Genomic DNA, 22,556 nt, shown 5'->3' with positions numbered 1-22,556 from the left:
GATAGGGATTGCATTGAATCTGTAGATTGGTTTGGGTAGTATAGTCATTTTCACAATGTTGATTCTTCCAATCCAAGAACATGGTATATCTCTCCATCTGTTTGTATCATCTTTAATTTCTTTCATCAGTGTCTTATAGTTTTCTGCATACAGGTCTTTTGTCTCCTTAGGTAGGTTTATTCCTAGGTATTTTATTCTTTTTGTTGCAATGTAAATGGGAGTGTTTTCTTAATTTCACTTTCAGATTTTTCATCATTAGTGTATAGGAATGCAAGAGATTACTGTGCATTAATTTTGTATCCTGCTACTTTACCAAATTCGTTGATTAGCTCTAGTGGTTTTCTGGTAGCATCTTTAGGATTCTCTATGTATAGTATCATGTCATCTGCAAACAGTGACAGCTTTACTTCTTCTTTTCTGATTTGGATCCCTTTTATTTCTTTTTCTTCTCTGATTGCTGTGGCTAACACTTCCAAAACTATGTTGAATAATAGTGGTGAGATAGTATTACTTCTTAATGAAATAAATTCTTAAGTCTATCAAATAAGCCAAAAAGACTTCAGAAAGCTTTCCACAGCCCTATGAAATTAGCTCACTTTTGAGCATCATAATTCTTTATTATCATGACTGAATTGTTTTTTGGCTTCTTCAAACCAATTACTTCTATTCCAATGCTTTGTTCTCAGTGTTCCAGTAGGTTCATTTCTGATTGCTGATTTATCTTCAGGCTGTTCTTTATCATTTTCCTGCACATCAGTTTCTTTTATACACTCAGGAACTTTCCTAGTAGGATGCTGAGATGTTGCAGCATCCATCATACTTAGAAAATCATAAGCAGGCAGAGGAGGTTTCCATTCCTGAGCAGGTAAAATTTCTGGAAGAAAGACAGAATCAAGCATTAAAGATGAACAGATATAAAATCTCATCACATGAATATACTAGAAAATGTTTTATTTTGCAAAATATATTTGTAGGAGTGAAGGCTTTATCAGTTTTCCTTATCTGAGCAAAGCTATATTTTATTATCATCTTTGTCTAAGAAGCTTGATACATTTGTCATTATTAGACATTTTTCATATATTACATTTACAAGCTATTCTATTTTAAATGCTATTCTATTTTAAATAAAGATAAGTATTAATAGGCAAAACACAAAAGGTCCATAAGCTCACTGCCTGTTAACCCTTGGTGAGGTTTTAAAAAATAGCAATATGTGTAATGAGATTACATATAGCCAGGGACAAGTTAAAATGAAGAAGTCTCTTGCTTCCCTCCCTATCCCTGTCTTTATCCCAAAGAACTATAACTATGAAATATTCCAGAAAGAAATTTTGGAACATACATAGAGATTTATTATTTAGACAAGTATTTCCTTACATTTTAAAGCATTTTCTGTTTTGGAAGATTTGATTAACATCCTCTGCACATACTTGATGAAAAAAAAAGTACATTTTATAAAAATAATTATAGGCAAGAAATCATTAAAAATTGCTATGGAATCAACTGTACTGTAAACAGACAGTGATTGGAATCATGGCAGTGAATCTTAACATTATTTTAAAACATTGGTCATTAAAAAAAGAAAATGAATTTACGCTGATAACATATATATATATATATGAGATAAACTAGCTTTTCTCCATTTAGTAAACAGATTTCACACAATTTCAGAGTTTAGTTGCCTATTTAAAATACTATTTGAGAAATAAACTATATATAAGGAAATGTGCAAAGTAAACATTTAAAAAATGAATTCCAGTGAAAGGATCTATACACTGGTACATGAAAAGAAAGTAATGCTCAAAAATAAAAACTTTAGCATCTCTCATAAATCAAATAAAAGCTTAGGACATTCTAGGAAACTTTAATTTCCTAGAGCAGATTAAAGCGCAAACGAAAATCTGCATCAATATATATGTATATCTATACTCTACTTATTGATATATGATTTCTTCACTCAGACTCAATTATATGAAATCCATGGTACATCAGCAGGGTATTACATTTAGGCTACCCTTGTAATTGATGTTTCAAATTACAGTGCCAGGTTAGCAGACTCAAAAGTGACAAGCGGATAAAATAGTTTCTTGAATATAATGACTAGGTAAGAAGTAAGAATAACTATACTTTGCAATATGCAGATAAAGTATCTTTAAGAAAAGTCCAATTTAAAGCACAGCAAAGATTTAGCAGTATTTATTTTTTAAGGTAAACACTGCAGCCTAGTGGTCTGAGATGACGACAAAATGCCTGAAACTGGACATCTTAATTCTGCTAATTATTTCCTGAAGGAACTCTATAAAGATCTTAATGTTTTCAGTTACAAATAAAAATGTACTCTCATCACATATGGGCAATAAAGACATTATTATCAAATTAGTAATGATAATAATAATAATCGCCAACATTGATTGAGGCTTTACTATATATCAGGCATTATGTATTTAATCGTTACAACCCTATGAGGAAAGCACAATTATTATCCCAATTTTATAGGTGAGAAAACCAAGGCCTAGAAAGGTCAGAGAACGTGACCAAAATTCAGTGTAAATCTCAAGTAAGAATAGCCAGTGGTGACAATTTCACAGAAATTAAGATGTGCAGCAAGCAAAGTGAGGCAGGGACTGGTAGCACCATGTTACAGATTCAGGCTATTCTAAGAGTAGCTGCAACATCCCTGTCTCAGATCTGTCTCCCAAGGTGTGGTGAGAGCAGGTCCTGGCAGCACAGAAGACAAGCCCCAATACAGAAAAGTCCTGCTTGGACCTTTGCTTCTTCTCTATACCCAGAGGCTGCAGGAATAACTTAAGATCAGAAGCAGTGATACAAAGAAGTAATGGAAACCAGAGGTATTAACATAATTGCAATGGAAGAAATACCAGTCTCTCAGGAAACTCAGAAGAATAATTCTGATTCTTTCCTCTAGTAATGGTTTGAGTTGAGGAATCAAAGCCCCCAAGGATGCTCCTTGTAGGAAAGGATCTTTACATGAAGAATAATAACACTTTAGGTTTTACACTTTAAAATGTATGCCTTTGTATACTTAATTTTGATTTTTAAAATAACTGTGACGTAGTCAGAGTAGGAACTATTAATCTCCTTTTATAGCTGTAAAGGAGGGAACAAAGAAAAAACTTGCCTAAAACCACAGTTAGTAATCAAGGAGGCTGGGTCAGAAGCTCAGGTTTCTGTGTCTTTGAACATCACACGACCTTTTTTAAAGCAATTCAGTTGGAGAGGTACTCTGGCCCGACTTACATATAATCCTATCTGACTTAGAGTCCCCGAGGCCTCTGTGTCACAGCAACTGCAAAATGACAACACTCAACTGCTTCTATAAAATAGCAATGCAGATAGAGAAGAGAACGCAGACTATCTGAAGAGTTCAAGAGCTACAACCGAAAGGACTCCTATGTTGTGTGGCTAGAATGAAGAAGCCAGCATTGAGTGATAACAACCATAGAAAGGCTTCTTTCAGATTATGGAAGACAAAATAGTCAATTTAATTACTTTTTTACATATCCTAGGAAAATGTTAAAACTAATAAATTATCTCAGAAAATTAAGACTTAAAAATATATACATCTGGGGCTTCCCTGGTGGCGCAGTGGTTGAGAGTCTGCCTGCCAATGCAGGGGACACGGGTTCGAGCCCTGGTCTGGGAGAATCCCACATGCCGCGGAGCAACTGGGCCCGTGAGCCACAACTGCTGAGCCTGCGCGTCTGGAGCCTGTGCTCCGCAACAAGAGAGGCCGCGATAGTGAGAGGCCCGCGCACCGTGATGAGGAGTGGCCCCCACTTGCCGCGACTGGAGAGGGCCCTCGCGCAGAGATGAGGGCCCAACACAGCCATAAATAAATAGATAAAAATAAAAAAAAAAAATTAAAAAAAAAAATATACATCTAAAAGGACCCAGAAAAGCCAAAATAATCCTGCACACGAAGAAAAGAGTTGGAGGATGTAAATTTCCCAATTTAAAACCTGTTACAAAGATGCTGTATTCAAGAGAGTGGGGAAACTGCCATAATGCTATCTGTGTACGTGATGATAGAAAAACATGTACGTGAATGTTCATAGCAGCATTATTCATAGTAGCAAAAAGTGGAGACAGTGCAAATGTCCATCAACTGCTGAATGGAGAAACAAAATGGGGTATATCCATCCAATAGAATATTATTCATCCACAGAAAGGAATGAACTACTGATTCATGCTATAACATGGATGATCCTTGAAAGCCTATGCTAAGGGTGAGAAGACAGACCCAAAAGGCCTCATGTTGTATGATTCCATTTATACGAAATGTCCAGATTAGGCAAATCCATAAAGACGGAAGGTACATGAGTGGTTGTCAGGGAATGAAGGGAGGGGAGAATGGGGTGTGAGTGCTAATGGGTATAGGGTTTCTTTTTGCGGTGATGAAAATGTTTTAAAATTCAGTAGTGGTAATGGTTGCACAGCCTCGTGAATATACCAAAAAAACATCAAATTGTATACTTTAAAAGGGTGCATTTTACGGTATGTGAATTACATTTCAATATACAAATACCTTTTATAGACTATTTAAACACAATAATTTAGTTAAAACTGTGTAACTTAACAGAAATGAAGTAGATAGACCTCCTGGGAAGAACAGGTGTGCTGCAATGATTGGCACTTAAAACAAATAAATTCAAGAATCTGATTAAATATACATAAATATACATAATGACAGACTCACACAATGCATGCTGACTGAGAGACAGTGTAACACTGAATTGGAGTTTATATACCAGAACTGTGTGTGTATATACATATATATTCACAGTGTGTATACATATATATTCACACACACACCCTTATTTCAGAACTCAGTCATGAACAGTGTCAAAATGTTATTATAATATAGTTCATTTGGTTTCCAATAACAAAATCCTCAGAAGTACCTTAGGAAACTTTTCATTACATCAAATTTCACACTATTTCCTCAACAGACTAATGATCTAGATTATTACATGTTAACTAATTTAAATTATATCAACAGGCTTGTTGTTGTCACAATTGTATATAAACTAACATACACATCTATACCACAGGTATAAATCCACATAGGTTTTAGAAAAATAGGGACTATGGCATGTCATAAGCCAGCATTATAAATTCTGGGTCAAGATCTATTTTCTTGTGGTTCAAAATTCTGGCTCTGGAGTACAACAGAGCCATGTTGAAATCCAAGCTTCCTCATTTACTGGTTAATTATATGACTTTGAACTAGTTACTTAACTCTTCTACAGGTAATGATAATTCCTATGACTCTTGTGAGAATAAATGAGATAATGCATGTGAATCACATAGCTTTGAGCCAGACACCTACTGAGCATTCAATAAATGTTAGCTATTATTATTAAATTTCATACGACACTTATTTTCTGTGGGTAATAATACCTACCATATAGGAGACTGTCCCATGGACAATGCTATCAGCGTATTAATATTTAGAATACTTACAAACATTACAATTCAACTCATTCTAGCATCCATGAACAATAATTTAAGTTTAAAAAAATCCATGTAACAAAATATAGAATTGTGCACATTAAAACAGGAAACTTACTGATATGACTTTCTAGTCCTGCTTCTAATTTTTTCAGCCACAATAAAAGGTTCTGTTCAGTGATAGCCTGGTCTGAAGGAAATGCAAATACTTGGCCGCCTGAATGCAGATTTACCACAGCAAGAAGAGGAAGGGGAGGCAGGGTATCAAAATATGCCTGCAAGATTCCTCTCCCCACAGGAGTATTCTTCCTATAAAAGGGAGCAACTGAACACGTTAATTAATATTTCTTTCTATAAAAAAATAACAAGAACAACAGTTTGTAAAACATATTAACCTTTAAATATAGTATCATGCCAGGAAGTTTATTTTATGAAAATATGTCTTAAAAATCAAGAGGTCTGTAACTATGTTATTAGTAATCAGAGTCATAAAAAGTTTCTTTTAACATAGGGTACTTACTGTATTTCTCTTAGGAGAAAAAAGGCAACCAATGAGTTTTAATGAAAAACATAGTCCAAAGGCTTGTCAATTTTGTCTCAATACAATCAATAGGTTCCTTCCAAAGTTTAGTCAAGTATCTGATCACGTCAGCTCAAAAATTAAATGGCTACAAAACTATAAAATAACAAGATACTCATAATAAATACCCCTTTTCCAAATCAAATTGTCTCTTTTCTCAGGATTAATTTCAAATTAAAAAGATTTTTAAAAGTATTCATACAAGGAAACCACAAGTTTAAGACACCTATTTTTCCTAATACAGCACATTCCACATTATGGAAAGGACTATTTCACTCTGAGATAGCTACAAGGATAATTACCTGGGAAAATTTTGTTTCAAGTAGTAGGCTGTACTGTTAGTGAATTCTTCACAACAAAAGTGTACACTGCCTCATTTTTGTAATTTTTCCAATGAGTTAAAAATGAAATGTCTTTCATCTGATGACTTTGAACAATGGATAGTGTATCTATATACGTGAACTGTGTTCAGAGACATTAAATGTAATAACACAAACCACACATCTAGAAAATATACCAGGAAATATTGTTGGTAAGTGCACCAATAATTTTCTGTAAAGTTTTAGGCTGAATTTTTAAAATACAGAAATACAGAAAAAGGAATTAAAGAAAAATGCCAAAATAACACAATGTTTATTTTTCTGTATTTGCCAAATTTCCCTCAATGAACATCCATTACTTTTAAAATCAGAAAAATTATTATCTTTAAAAATTTATTGTATGACACCAAAAACAAAGGCAACAAAAGCAAAAATAAGCAAGTGGGACTACATCAAACTAAAAAACTTCTGCACAGCAAAGGAAACCAACAAAATGAAAAGGCAACCTTCAGAAGGGGAGAAAATATTTGCAAATCATGTATCTGATAGGGGATTAATATCTAAAATAACTAAAGAACTCACACAACTCAATCACAAAACAACAATTCAATTAAATAATGGACATAACTGAATAAACATTTTTGCAAAGAAAACATACAAATGACCAAAAGGTACATAAAAAGATGCTTAACATCACTAATCATCAGGGAAATGCAAATCAAAACCACAATGAGATATCACCTTACACCTGTCAGAATGGCTATCAACAAAAGACCACAAATAACAAGCACTAGGGAGGATGTGGAAAAACTGGAACCCTTGTGCACTGTTGGTGGGAATGTAAATTGGTACAGCCAGTATGGAGAACAGTATGGAGGTTCCTTAAGAAACTAAAAATAGAGCTACTATATGATCCAGCAATCCCACTCCTGGGCATATTATATCTGGAGAAAAACATGGTTCAAAAAGATACATGCACTCCCAATGTTCACTGCAGCACAGTTTACAATAGCCAAGACACTGAAGCAACCTAAATGTCCATCAACAGAGGAGTGGATAAAGATGTGGCACATATATACAATGGAATATTACTCAGCCATTGAAAAAATGAAATAATGCCATTTGCAGCAACTTGTATGGACCTGGAGATTATCAAAGTAAGGGAAGAAGTCAGAGAAAGACAAATATCATATCATATGATGTCACTTACATGTGGAATCTAAAAAAAATGATACAAATGAACTTATTTATAAAACAGAAACAGACTTAGAGAATGGAATATTATTCAGCCATAAGAAAGAAGGAAATCCTGCTATTTGCTACAACATGGATGGAATTTGAGGGCATTATGCTAAGTGAAATAAGCCAGACAAAGAAAGACAAATACTACATAGTAGTATCACTTATATGTGGAATCTTAAAAAAAAGTCAAATTCATAAAAACAGAGTAGACAAGTTGTCAGGGACTGCAGGGTGGGGGAAATAAGGAGAGATTGGTAAAAGAATACAGACTTTTCAGTTGCAAGATGAATAAGGTCTGAGGATTTAATGTATAACATGATGACTATAGTTGATAATACTGTACTGTATCATTGAAATTTGCTAAGAGAGTAGAACTTAAATGTTCTCACCACCCCCCAAAGTTTATAAATATAAAACAAATATGTGAGGTGATGGATGTGTTAATTAACTAGATGGAAGAATCTTTTCACAATGTATACATATATCAAATTATTACAATGTATATTTTAAATATCTTACAATTTTATTTGTCATTTATACCTCAATAAAGCTGGAAAAAAAATCACACAGCAAAAAAAAAAAAAAGAATTTACTGTAAAACAGAATTCAATCTAAAACAATGTCATCTTAGACAATCTGAGGGAGTCTAGTTACTAAAATATCATGATAACATACATATTGGTTCCATAATATATAACTCCACAGGTAGAGTTTCACTCCCTAATGAAAATTTAATAATAATTATACTTTCCTTACCTTTTATGTATTAAAAAACAAAAAAATATATACTTACAGATTTAACCAGCAAGGGGTAAGTGAATCCAAGTGTTTCTCTTTTACCAGCGTCAATATTGCTTTTTTATGCTGAGGATTTATGCTGCCATCACTGAATAAAATGAGTAATGGTTTCTGAAGTCTTAAATAAGTGGGAAGATTTTCCACAGTGATTTCTGGCTGTTTAAAACAAAAAACAAACCAAGAGAAATGGGGAATTATAGTGTATAAAGTAGAAAATAATGTTCAAATCACTCTTGCAATTTTAGTTTGTAAAATATATTTCAAACATTTTAATTTAAGTGGAGATTTTGCTATACTGATTAATAACTATGAATCTCAAGAGTTTTTTAATTTAAACCCATTTTGTCTTAAGAATGAGTTATTTTCAAAATAAAACTACTAATAGAATTTGAAAATAAATTAAAGGAGCTCCCTGTTTTACAAGGATGTAGCACTTCTAATAATTTCTTATGCTAAAATCTGGATCAGACTAGCCAACATACACATGACAAATAAAATTCTTGTTATATCTTTATAAAATTTTTGAAAAAAAACATAAGCTGAGCTTTAAAGATATAATCTTTTAACATCTATGATTACTTAAAAATTAATAAAATCTTACTTTGTTTCAAAATTATGAGTTTTTAGCATAATTAAAGTAATCCAATAATATGCTAAAACAAATTTTAAAAGTCTCTTATTTCTTTGGGGTTTAAAATAACAATGAAAAAATTTAGTAAGAAATAAGAAATTTTACCCTTTTATTCTTTTTATTAATTAAAAAAGAACAATGTTTTTTTATATATTTGTAGAAGACAACTTGTCTAGGCTGTTATTAACAAGAATTGAAAAGAGTAACAAACAAAGTTAACATATTCAGGATTAAAAATAGCAGTGACACTATATATAAAATAGATAACTAATAAGGACCTACTGTATAGCACAGGGAACTCTACTCAATACTCTGTAATGGCCTATATGGGAAAAGAATCTAAAAAAGAGTAGATATATGTATATGTATAACTGATTCACTTTGTTGTATACCTGAAACTAACACAACATTGTAAATTAACTATACTCCAATAAAAATTAAAAAAAGAAAATAGCAGTGACTTAGAATATTAAAGGCTTCTACTATTTTCCATTTTTAGTACCACATCTATTAATTCATCTTCTGGATGTACTTATGAGCTGGATTAAATCTTCCTATATCATAAAACTAATCCCCTGCTGACAGATAAGGAAACCAAAGACGAGAAGCTGACTTGCTGAAGTCACACAGCTTAGTAGGAGGAAGAGTTAAATGAAACTAGCACTCAGGCATCCTGTTCACCAGCTTCCCATTTCATTGGATCACACTAGAAATCCAAATGAACAATCTTTTTCATGGTGCCAACCACCTCTGATTCATCCCCAAACACCAAACTCTGGCACATACTTTTCCATACTTAGTTCTCAAAACAACTTTCCTCTGCCAATTCTCATTTTCCTTTAAATTCTTTCTCTTTCACACTCAAAATCCTCTTTTCACACCTTCCTCTTTCATGATTTAAATCTTAGATCCCTTCTTCTCCAAACTCCTCTGTGATGTATTCTTGTATTAACTATCATCTTTTCTCTTCTACATGAGTTATGTCCCCTTCCTAAAATTGACAGATCTCATCAAGCCAGCAGAACGGATTTGACGAATCCAGTGCAATGGAGCCATCACTGCTCAATTCAAAAATTTATTGAGAACTTCAAGATCTTATGCTGGGTACTGAATCAGAAAGAAGTAAGATGCTTTCCCTGCCCTCAAAGAGTTCATAGTTTAGAGAAGAAAAGAAGTATACAAACTGCTGTGATCCAAGAAAAAACTTAATGTGTGACACTAAGGAAACCTATTGGCTCTAAATTAAAACTAAAAAACAAGTTAGGGGAACTCATGGGTGATTTTAGGAAGTGGTGTTTGATCTGGGCCTTGCATAAGGAATAAGACCTTGATAGATAGAGGTGTGTGCTAGAGCGGGGATTCCAGATACAGGGAGCATCATGAGGGTGCAGACAGGTGTTAAGGCATGCAGAGTATCTGGGGAACAGTGAGAGTGAAGCGTACCAGACTCAGGCAGGCAAGAGGCAAATGTGGCTGTCAAACCAGATGGGAAAATGACTCCATAGGTTTTCTAGCTCTCAGGAATACTGACATTTTGTATCAAATGAATGACATGGTTAGGCCTGTTTTAGATGACTAACTAACTGGAATACGAATTTGTGGAAAGACAGGCTAGTGACAGGCACTGCTCTTTCCTATGTCAGGAAAGAAAGAGTAAGAGTTGTGTGAGTTTAGAAGTTAAGATTAGAAACAGAGTTAGGAATCATCAGCTAGTACAACAGTAGAAGTTATGGGTATAGATAAAGTCTCCCAAAGAAAAACATAGCAAAAAAAGAAAAAAGGGTTGAAGATGTTAATTCTAGAGTGGCCAGAGGGTTGAAAGTGTACCTAGAGAGGATTGAATTGCAAAAGCCAAAGGAAGAGAGAATTTTAAGAAGGAAAAGCACAATCAAGAGTTTTGATTGCTATTCAGAGGTTAAGGAGAAACAGAAAAGGTCATCAAAGGTGGTCGCTGGAAGGTGACCTTTGGCTATTTGCGTATGTAAGAGACTATAATAGTGTGGGTTCTGATATTCTTAACTTATTCATAATAAGAACATAAAAAGGAACTCCAAGTACCTGAGAAAAGTGCTAAACATATTACCTAACAAATAGTTCTAAGTGTGACAGCCTTGGATATATCATTGCTTACTTATGATATTTACATAGTAAATTATCATGTATTTCAGATTTGGGCACTATTTACCTGGACTAATTTGTCATCAGGTTCATTAAAATAAAAGTTCGATGTTATATAAAAAATGTTTACCATCCGGCCATCCACTCCTCTTTCCTATCCAGAGGAAGGATCCAAAGTCCTTCTGGTAACTAGGTGTAGGCCAGGAGACAGATTACTGCTAGCTGGCTACTGTACACAGTCACTGATTATCTAGACTTAAAGCTCCAACACAAAGCAGCACTGAGAAATTTAATAACCACTTGAAGGTTTTAGAATTTATGAAAAGATCGTAACTAAAAGCAAAATAAATTTTATTACAGCTGTTCATTATTTAGTTGAACACTGCAAACCAAAACATTTTAAATTTGCCTTAACTATAAACATTGATAGTTGCTAAGCTTGCCCACAGTTTCTCAGCCTTAAAGAATATAATCTTAAAGAAAAAAATTAGATACCTATTTTTATCTAGCAGTTAGGCAAAGATTAAAGAGTAAAATGATACAAATCTTCTGTTGGGCGAAACAGGAATAAACGTCAGAAGCCTTCAAAATGTGCCTACCCTTTGGACTAGCAATTCAAATTCTATGAACTTACCATACGTATATAGTCGTAGCAACTCCCAAAGATTATCTATAAGGATGGTCCCGGAATAAAACAAAACAAAACAAACTAAAGACATCTTAAATATTAACCAACAGGAAATTAAATTGTGGTTTATTAGTACAACAGAATATTATGCCAATATTTAAAAACTAATATGCAAATCTTTATTTCTTGGTGGAAATATCCCTTAATATAAAAAGATAAACACATATATACACATGGAATTTTTTTTTTAAGTTCGGGAAAATATATCCCCAAATTTAAACTTGGTTAAAGAAGTTATGGTTTATTCTGATTTTCTTCTTTATGGTTTCCTGTATTATCTTGGAAAAAAAAGCTAAAGTCTTATAATAATTCCAAAAATATTACACTATGTATATGCTAAAGAAAGTCATTTAATAATGTCATTAAAGACAAAAATGTTACTTTATAAATAATTTAGAAAACCACATCCTGAAAATAGTAATGATTTGATTAATTATAAACTGTAACTTTAATTGGGGGAGGGGAGGCAATAGAACTGAGGTCACAAAAAACTTAAAGAATACATTCATTTCTTTGAGCCTAAAATGTAATATCATTTAGATCAGCATGACAAAAAACAGTAACAGGAGGATATTCGTTCAGTATTTATAGTTGATAATAGTGCCCGTATGGTACTTTAGAAAGGTAGAAAAGCATAAATTTATAATATTCTAGCTACAATTAATATTAATGCAAAACAACCAAAATCAAGAAATGCAGGTTACATCTGCTGGGCCCCTGAATCCATTATTACACAAAGTAAGCATCAGAAAAGGACTTTCGTAAGACAGTATTTTGCTCTAAAATGGTATAAGTAATAATACCAGGTAACGATTGTTGAGTGTTTACCAGGGGCCAAACACTGTACACAGAGCACTGAACACCTATCTCCTTTAGTCCTTACAATAACGCTCTGCAGCAGGGGCTACTATCACCTACATTTTACACATGCGGAAACTGAGGCACAGAGATGCTTACATACAGGCAGTAGGAAGACAAGCAAGGATCTGAAGCCCAGAAGTCTGCTCTCTGGAATCTATCTGCTTTATGCCAAGTTTCAGCCTAGATTGAGTACTTCAACTGGCCATCAGCCACAAGCATCTCAGCAATAAAAACAATCCAAAGACACGTAAACTTTTGGCAGTGGACTAAAGAAGCTGTATGCATAACAGGTGAATAATAAAACAGAGCAACCCAATGAATCTTGACATCACAACACATCATGCCCTGTGCCAACAAAAGCTGGAAAATCACATATTAAAACACACTGTCTTTAACTGGTCTAGATTTTCTTATTTCAAATAACATCCTATTATAAAATATACTCACAAATGTTTCCAGTGATGCATTTGTTATTATTTGAACTATTTCTTGAGCATGGACGTTAGCTAATGAAATGCTCTCGATTTTGCCTTCTTTGTGTCTGGCAAGCAGCAGGGCTGGTAGAGTTACAGCATATTTATTTGACCTATGGAGAAATGTAATATTAAAATTTCCAACCAAAATATAGCAAATCATCAAAAATATGAACAGTTAGGCCAAGAAGTCACAATGGAGGCAGCAAATGGGAAGCCCTACTAAGGAAAAAAGAACTCGATTTCCAGACAAACTTATCTTCTATGTGAGGCTATCTGAGCAAGTTCAAGAACCTTGATAATCTAGATTAGAAGAAAGCAACAGATAGTAATCTAGCCAGATTTGTTTTTCTAGACAACTTATTCATCAAGAAAATGTCCAAATAGGATTAGGAACACACTGAATGGTTCTCCACTTTTTGGGCTGCTCGCCAAACTGCTGAGCCCAAGGAGACAGGCATTTATGAGAATGGGCCTGTTATTTGCCAAGCACTATACCAGGTGCTTCTAGTTAAGTCTTTATTTAACCGTCAGAACAGCCCTATAACCCTCTGTTTACTGATGATGAAAGAGCGGTAAACAGCAGAGACAGAATTCACACTGAGGTATTCCAGATACAGAGTCTGTGCTCTCTCCACCGAAACGGAGCCCAAATCTGCTCCCTCCTACCACTACTTTTGCTAACTAAACTTAAAAGAAAAATCACTAAATAGGAAAAAAATGCCTTGTGTGAAATTACCAGTGATGTAGTCACATTTATATCATGTAAAAACTTAATTCATGCTAAAACAAAAGTATAGACATTATAATATTATAAGCATTAGTAGAAAGCCCAGTCTTCAGATTACCTGTTGTTAATATAACCAGTTGGTTATAAACGAAACATACTCTGAAAACTACTGGTCTAGAAGAGAGTGGGTGACTGTTCATGTGTCAGGTGAACAGGTCTCATATTCCCTAAAGATCTGGAGTTCTGTATTCACTTTTAAAAAATCATTGATTTCATGGATCTCGATCATCAAAAGCATGTGTCACCAGTATCCAGGATGAAAGATTTAAGCTCAGAAATGACAATGAGGAATAATATAGTCAGAGGGTAATAAACACAAACTGGGGCTTATTAACTCCACGTGCATCTGAAGATGAGTCATAAGTGTAGAACGTAATATGTATTCATAATTTCCAAATTTTCAGTTCAGTCCTTCATTCCGCAGCAACTGAAATATTTGATAGTTCACAGGAACCCCGAATTCTACAAATAAAGCAACTTAAGTGGCTAAAAAAAGCACTGCTTAAGTGTATGTCTGCAATAACAAAATTAAGTAGAACTATCAGTCCGTCACCTAAAACTCTGCGAGAAATAGAGAAAAACTGATTTCTATGTAGACCTTGGTGGCAAATCAAAACCCAGACACTCAAGAAATAAAATTCCTCAAAAAACTATGACAACTGAAAAGAATTTATCATGGGTAATAGAATCCAAAGAGGAAAACTTTTACAGGAAGATGAAGTAGTATGAATCCAATGTTGCCCCATGAGGGCCTCTAGCCTAAAGAAGAATTTTGAATATCTAAAAATTCTAAATAGCCAAGTAGTACTTCCCAGATCTGCCCAGAAGGAAATTAAAAATTTAGTTATGTTGCTGCCCTATTTTCCTTCATCAACTGTGTAAAGACAAACAATATATTATTTTGCAAACTTCTTCCTCCCTAAAATTAGAAGACCAACAGACTTACAGTGTCAAAACATCTTCTTCAGAATAAATTCCTGTGATAACATATCCTTTTAGGTAGTTTCCTGCTTCCGTGAACTCTTCTTGTGCTATAAATACACAAACAAGTTAAAAATCTGAAACCTTTCAAGTTATGTATGCTATTCAACTGACGAACATGTTTACAGATGATAGTGCTTAATTATTCATTAATTATAAAGATGTTTAAGTTCAGACCTTACATACCTTATTGGTTCTAAAATATATCTGTGTTCTTTTTATAACATTTGATTACTACAGAAATGTACATTGATGTAATACAATTCTGGTTCTGTAAATAAATGTACTCCAAATGTACAGTTGACCCTTGAACAACACGAGTTTGACCTGCATGGGCCCACTTTATACATGAATTTTTTTCAATAAATATAGTACCTGTATTTTCATTTAACAGACCTTTAAACTAACTAAGTGTGGGGAAAAGTATGTGTTCAACTGTGTTCAAGAGATCACAATATGCAGAATCAAAAGAAGTAGAGTTTGAGTCCTAATTCTATCCAAACTGAGCTTCCTGCCCTTGGGTGGGTCATTTATCAATTCCTTTATTTTTGAGGCAGAGACAGCAGTCTGGGGATTTTCAACTGTGCAGGGGGTCAGCACCCCTAACCCCCTCGTTTTCAAGGGTCAACTGTAATTTAAAGATTTATAGGATTCTAATCATACAAATTTAGTAAATAAATATTGGTTGCTTTTTAATCTACTCCTAAGGCAAGGTAAATGGAGACAGCTTTCCTATATCTAGCCTGGAAAGAAAAGCAGTTAAGTGAAATGATACACACATTATAACCACAAAATCCAGAAGTGCTCATATGCATAGAAAAAATAGAAGACTGGAAATTCTAGTCCTCTAACAGTGTCTGTGTTAGGGTTCTATAATTATGAGGGATTTGTTATCTTCTTCTTTTATTTCCTGTATTTTCTGTAATGTGTTTTTGTTACTTTTAAACTTTGATTAATTTGTGTATCAGTCTTTTCCCATTTGTTATGATATACATATTCAAAATAAGAACTATTATCTCTGTAGGTTTCTGAATACATTTTCATAAATAATAGCATATTCTGGACCTTATAACCAAGAAGCAAGTCTGAATTAAACAGTTGTAGACTAATGAGAAAAGAGGAAAGGTAGACTGATATAAATGATGTATTCTTGACAATTGAAGGCCAGATGATAGCTCAGCTCGCTGCACAAAAGGTTCATAGCAGTTGAAATAGAAAAACTATGATGGAAGAATTGAATCATAAAGCACCTAGAGGTCTGGTTATGCTGAACCAAAAAGATCTGTACCTTAGTAGTCAGCACTATATTCGTGATGTGAGCGTCAACACTGTTAACACTGGGTAACCACAAGATTGTCTTCTTTAAAAACGATGCATACTTTCCACAAGACTGAGAAACACTGTAGGAAAGCCAGCTTACTAGAGTGGCAAAATCCACCAGCAGGCAGCACTGAGAGCTCATTTCTAATCATAAATTTCATGAGAAATGAGTAACCCATGAAAATATTTTCTTTAGCCTGTGCTATACCAAAGTAGAAAAGATTCATAAGAAAACTAGGCAACTAGAAAGAACTGAGTGCTGTACTTTCATTTCTAAGAGAAATTTCTCTAAATTCTGATCAATAATTGATGATTGTTATCTAAAGCAATGACATAATGGAATCTGTTTTAGCTTCTTCTTTTTTGATAAGAAAATTACACTAATATTCCCATATAATTTCCTCATGAAGAAGACTCTAAACTCATGAATATGTTTCTTGCAAGGCTCTGCATGAAACCACTTGTACATAAAGTCTAAGTTCCTTGGGGAATGGGAGCATTTAAGACTGTAGACCTCAGTTGCATATCCATTTCCACTAAATCAAAGTGTAAATTCTCCTTTGAATATCTGAAACCAGGCACATTCTCCTCCTTGGTGAAAACTGCATATATGTCAGAATATATGGCAACCCAAATATGAGGAAATACTCAGTTATCTAAATAAGAAGTTTTTTAAACCACTATAAATATACTTGAGGTTTAATATTAACGGTGACTTACAATATTTAGTTGTTTTAACTTTAAACATATTTTAATTGCATAAAATAAATACTTTAGGAGCTTCAAGATGGCGAAGAGTAAGACGTGGAGATCACCTTCCTCCCCACAAATACATCAGAAATACATCTACACGTGGAACAGCTCCTATAGAACACCTACTGAACGCAAGCAGAAAACCCCAGACCTCCCAAAAGGCAAGAAACTCCCCACGTACCTGGGTAGGGCAAAAGAAAAAAGGAAAAACAGAGACGAAAGAATAGGGACGGGACCTGCACCAGTGGGAGGGAGCCGTGAAGGAGGAAAGGTTTCCACACACTAGGAAGCCCCTTCGCGGGCAGAGACTGCGGGTGGCAGAGGGGGGAAGCTTCGGAGCCGCGGAGGAGAGCGCAGCCACAGGGGTGCGGAGGGCAAAGCGGAGAGATTCCCGCACAGAGGATCGGTGCCGAGCAGCACTCAACAGCCCGAGAGGCTTGTCTGCTCACCCGCCGGGGCGGGCGGGGCTGGGAGCTGAGGCTCGGGCTTCGGTCGGATCGCAGGGAGAGGACTGGGGTTGGCGGCGTGAACACAGCCTGAAGGGGTTAGCACACCACAGCTAGCCGGGAGGGAGTCCGGGAAAAGGTCTGGAGCTGCCGAAGAGGCAAGAGACTTTTTCTTGCCTCTTTGTTTCATGGTCCACGAGGTGAGGGGATTAAGCGCGCCACTTAAAAGAGCTCCAGACACGGGCGGGAGCCGCGGCTATCAGCGCGGACCCCAGAGACGGGCATGAGACGCTAAGGCTGCTGCAGCCGCCACCAAGAAGCCTGTGTGCGAGCACAGGTCACTATCCACACCGCCCCTCCCGGGAACCTGTGCAGCCCGCCACTGCCAGGGTCCCGTGATCCAGGGACAACTTCCCCGGGAGAACGCACGGCACGCCTCAGGCTGCTGCAACGTCACGCTGGACTCTGCTGCCGCAGGCTCGCCCCGCATCCGTACCCCTCCCTACACCCGGCCTGAGTGAGCCAGAGCCCCCTAATCCGCTGCTCCTTTAACCCCGTCCTGTCTGAGCGAAGAACAGACGCCCTCAGGAGACCTACACGCAGAGGTGGGGACAAATCCAAAGCTGAACCCCAGGAGCTGTGCGAACAAAGAAGAGAAAGGGGAATCTCTCCCAGCAGCCTCAGGAGCAGCGGATTAAATCTCCACAATCAACTTGACGTACCCTGCATCTGTGGAATACCTGAATAGACAACAAAGCACCCCAAATTGAGGAGGTGGATTTGGGAGCAACGATATATATATATATTTTCTTCCCTTTTTCTCTTTTTCGGGTGGATGACAGGGTCTTGGTGCTCCAAACGGACGTCAGGCCTGTGCCTCTGAGGTGGGGAAGCCGAGTTGAGGACACTGATCCACCAGAGACCTCCCAGCTCCACATAATATCAAACAGCGAAAATCTCCCAGAGATCTCCATCTCAACGCCAAGACCCAGCTCCACTCAACGACCAGCAAGCTCCAGTGCTGAACACCCTATGCCAAACAACTAGCAAGACAGAAACACAACCCCACCCATTAGCAGAGAGGCTGCCTAAAATCAGAATAAGGTCACAGACACCCCAAAACACACCACCAGACGCAGACCTGCCCACCAGAAAGACAAGATCCAGCCTCATCCACCAGAACAAAGGCACTAGTCCCCTCCACCAGGAAGCCTACACAACCCACTGAACCAACCTTAGTCACTGGGGGCAGACACCAAAAACAACAGGATCTACGAAGCTGCAGACTGCAAAAAGGAGACCGCAAACACAGTAAGTTAAGGGAAATGAGAAGACAGAGAAACACACAGCAGATGAAGGAGCAAGGTAAAAACCCACCAGACCAATCAAATGAAGAGGAAATAGGCAGTCTACCTGAAAAAGAATGCAGAATAATGATAGTAAAGATGATCCAAAATCTTGGAAACAGAATGGAGAAAATACAAGAAATGTTTAACAAGGACCTAGAAGAACTAAAGAGCAAACAAACAATGATGAACAACACAATAAATGAAATTAAAAATTCTCTAGATGGAATCAATAGCAGAATAACTGAGGCAGAAGAACGCATAAGTGACCTGGAAGATAAAATAGTGGAAATAACTACTGCAGAGCACAATAAAGAATGAAAAGAATTGAGGACAGTCTCAGAGACTTCTGGGACAACATTAAATGCACCAACATTCGAATTATAGGGGTGCCAGAAGGAGAAGAGAAAAAGAAAGGAACTGAGAAAATATTTGAAGAGATTATAGTTGAAAACTTCCCTAATATGGGAAAGGAAATAGTTAATCAAGTCCAGGAAGCGCAGAGGGTCCCATACAAGATAAATCCAAGGAGAAACACGCCAAGACACATATCAATCAAATTATCAAAAACTAAATACAAAGAAAAAATATTAAAAGCAGCAAGGGAAAAACAACAACTAATATACAAGGGAATCCCCACAAGGTTAATAGCTGATCCTTCAGCAGAAACTCTGCAAGCCAGAAGAGACTGGCAGGACATATTCAAATTGAAGAAAGGGAAAAACCTACAACCAAGATTACTCTGCCCAGCAAGGAGCTCATTCACATTCGATGGAGAAATTAAAACCTTTACAGACAAGCCAAAAGCTAAGAGAATTCAGCACCTCTAAACCAGCTTTACAACAAATGCTAAAGGAACTTCTCTAGGCAGGAAACACAAGAGAAGGAAAACACCTACAATAACAAACCCAAAACAATTAAGAAAATGGTAATAGGAACATACATATCAATAATTACCTTAAATGTAAATGGATTAAATGCTCCCACCAAAAGACATAGACTGGCTGAATGGATACAAAAACAAGACCCATATATATGCTGTCTACAAGAGACCCACTTCAGACCTAGGGACACATACAGACTGAAACTGAGGGGATGGAAAAAGATATTGCATGCAAATGGAAATCAAAGAAAGCTGGAGTAGCAAATCTCATATCAGACAAAATAGACTTTAAAACAAAGACTATTACAAGAAACAAGGAAAGACACTACATAATGATCAAGGGATCAATCAAAGAAGAAGATATAACAATTGTAAATATTTATGCACCCAACATAGGAGCACCTCAATACATAAGGCAAATGCTAACAGCCGTAAAAGGGGAAAGCGACATTAACACAATCATCATAGGGGACTTTAACACTCCACTTTCACCAATGGACAGATCATCCATAATGAAAATAAATAAGTAAACACAAGCTTTAAATGATACATTAAACAAGATGGACTTAATTGATATTTATAGGACATTCCAACAAAAAACAACATAATACACTTTCTTCTCAAGCGCTCATGGAACATTCTCCAGGATAGACCATATCGTGGGTCACAGATGAAGCCTTGGTAAATTTAAGAAAATTGAAATCGTATCAAGTATCTTTTCTGACCACAACGCTATGAGACTAGATATCAATTACAGGAAAAAATCTGTAAAAAATACAAACACATGGAGGCTAAAGAATACACTACTAAATAACCAAGAGATCACTGAAAAAATCAAAGAGGTAATCAAAAAAATACCTAGAAACAAATGACAATGAAAACACGATGACCCAAAACCTATGGGATGCAGCAAAATCAGTTCTAAGAGGGAAGTTTATAGCTATACAAGCCTACCTCAAGAAACAAGAAAAATCTCAAATAAACACTCTAACCTTACACCTAAAGGAACTAGAGAAAGAAGAACAAACAAAACCCAAAGTTAGCAGAAGGAAAGAAATCATAAAGATCAGAGCGGAAATAAATGAAACAAAAACAAAGAAAACAATAGCAAAGATCAAAAAAACTAAAAGCTGGTTCTTTGAGAAGATAAACAAAATTGATAAACCATTAGCCAGACTCATCAAGAAAAAGAGGGAAAAGACTCAAATCAATACAATTAGAAATGAAAAAGGAGAAGTAACAACTGACACTGCAGAAATACAAAGAATCATGAGAGATTAGTACAAGCAACTATATGCCAATAAAACAGACAACCTGGAAGAAGTGGACAAATATTTAGAAAAGCACAACCTTCCGAGAATGAACCAGTAAGAAACAGAAAATATAAACAGACCAATCACAAGCACTGAACTTGAAACTGTGATTAAAAATCTTCCAACAAACAAAAGCACAGGACCAGATGGCTTCACAGGCAAATTCTATCAAACATTTAGAGAAGAGCTAACACCTATCCTTCTCAAACTCTTCCAAAATATAGCAGAAGGAGGAACACTCCCAAACACATTCTACAAGGCCACCATCACCCTGATACCAAAACCAGACAAGGATGTCACAACGAAAGAAAACTACAGGCCAATATCACTGATGAACATAGATGCAAAAATCCTCAGCAAAATACTAGGAAACAGAATCCAGCAGCACATTAAAAGGATCATACACCATGAACACGTGGGGTTTATCCCAGGAATGAAAGGATTCTTCAATATACGCAAATCAATCAATGTGATACACCATATTAACAAATTGAAGAATAAAAACCATATGATCATCTCAATAGATGCAGAAAAAGCTTTCAACAAAATTCAACACCCATTTATGATAAAAACCCTCCAGAAAGTAGGCATAGAGGGAACTTACCTCAACATAATAAAGGCCATATATGACAAACCCACAGCCAACATCATCCTCAATGGTGAAAAACTGAAAGCATTTCCTCTAAGATCAGGAACAACACAAGGTTGCCCACTCTCACCACTATTATTCAACATTGTTTTGGAAGTTTTAGCCACAGCAATTTGAGAAAAAAAAGAAATAAAAGGAATCCAAATCAGAAAAGAAGAAGTAACACTGTCACTGTTTGCAGATGACATGATACCACACATAGAGAATCCTGAAGATGCTACCAGAAAACGACTAGAGCTAATCAACGAATTTGCTAAAGTAGCAGGATACAAAATTAATGCACAGAAATCTCTTGCATTCCTATACACTAATGATGAAAAATCTGAAATTGAAATTAAGGAAACACTCCCATTTACCATTGCAACAGAAACAATAAAATACCTAGGAATAAACCTACCTAAGGAGACAAAAGACCTGTAGGCAGAAAACTATAAGACACTATGAAAGACATTAAAGATGATACAAACAGATGGAGAGATATACCATGTTCTTGGATTGGAAGAACGAACATTGTGAAAATGACTATACTACCCAACACAATCTACAGATTCAATGCAATCCCTATCAAACTACCACTGGCATTTTTCACAGAACTAGAACAAAAAATTTCACAATTTGTATGGAAACACAAAAGACCCCAAATAGCCAAAGCAATACTGAGAAAGAAAACAGAGATGGAGGAATCAGGCTCCCTGACTGCAGACTATACTAGAAAGATACAGTAATCAAGACAGTATAGTACTGGCACAAAAACAGAAATATAGATTAATGGAACTGATAGAAAGCCCTGAGATAAACCCACACACATATGGTTACCTTATTTTTGATAAAGAAGGCAAGAATATACAATGGAGAAAAGACAGCCTCTTCAATAAGTGGTGCTGGGAAAACT

The 22,556-nt window shown here is 35.8% G+C and overlaps 1 protein-coding gene across 1 annotated transcript in view; it reads right to left on the bottom strand.

The window, feature by feature from the left end:
• Positions 1 to 572: 572 nt before the first annotated feature.
• Positions 573 to 22,556, bottom strand: part of TXNDC16 (thioredoxin domain containing 16) — a 117,666-nt gene continuing 95,682 nt past the window's right edge. The window contains exons 17-21 of the mRNA XM_068545411.1: positions 14,920 to 15,004; positions 13,158 to 13,296; positions 8,408 to 8,568; positions 5,591 to 5,781; positions 573 to 874 (exon numbers count right to left, since the gene is read on the bottom strand). Coding sequence (XP_068401512.1) covers positions 606 to 874; positions 5,591 to 5,781; positions 8,408 to 8,568; positions 13,158 to 13,296; positions 14,920 to 15,004 — 845 coding nt within the window. The 3' untranslated portion in view covers positions 573 to 605. The remainder of the gene's footprint in view (positions 875 to 5,590; positions 5,782 to 8,407; positions 8,569 to 13,157; positions 13,297 to 14,919; positions 15,005 to 22,556) is intronic.

Source organism: Eschrichtius robustus, chromosome 1, assembly GCF_028021215.1.
Source record: "Eschrichtius robustus isolate mEscRob2 chromosome 1, mEscRob2.pri, whole genome shotgun sequence".
Taxonomy (NCBI): domain Eukaryota; kingdom Metazoa; phylum Chordata; class Mammalia; order Artiodactyla; family Eschrichtiidae; genus Eschrichtius; species Eschrichtius robustus.
Note: the sequence above shows the minus strand (reverse complement) of the source record. Positions and strands in the feature narration are given on the sequence as shown.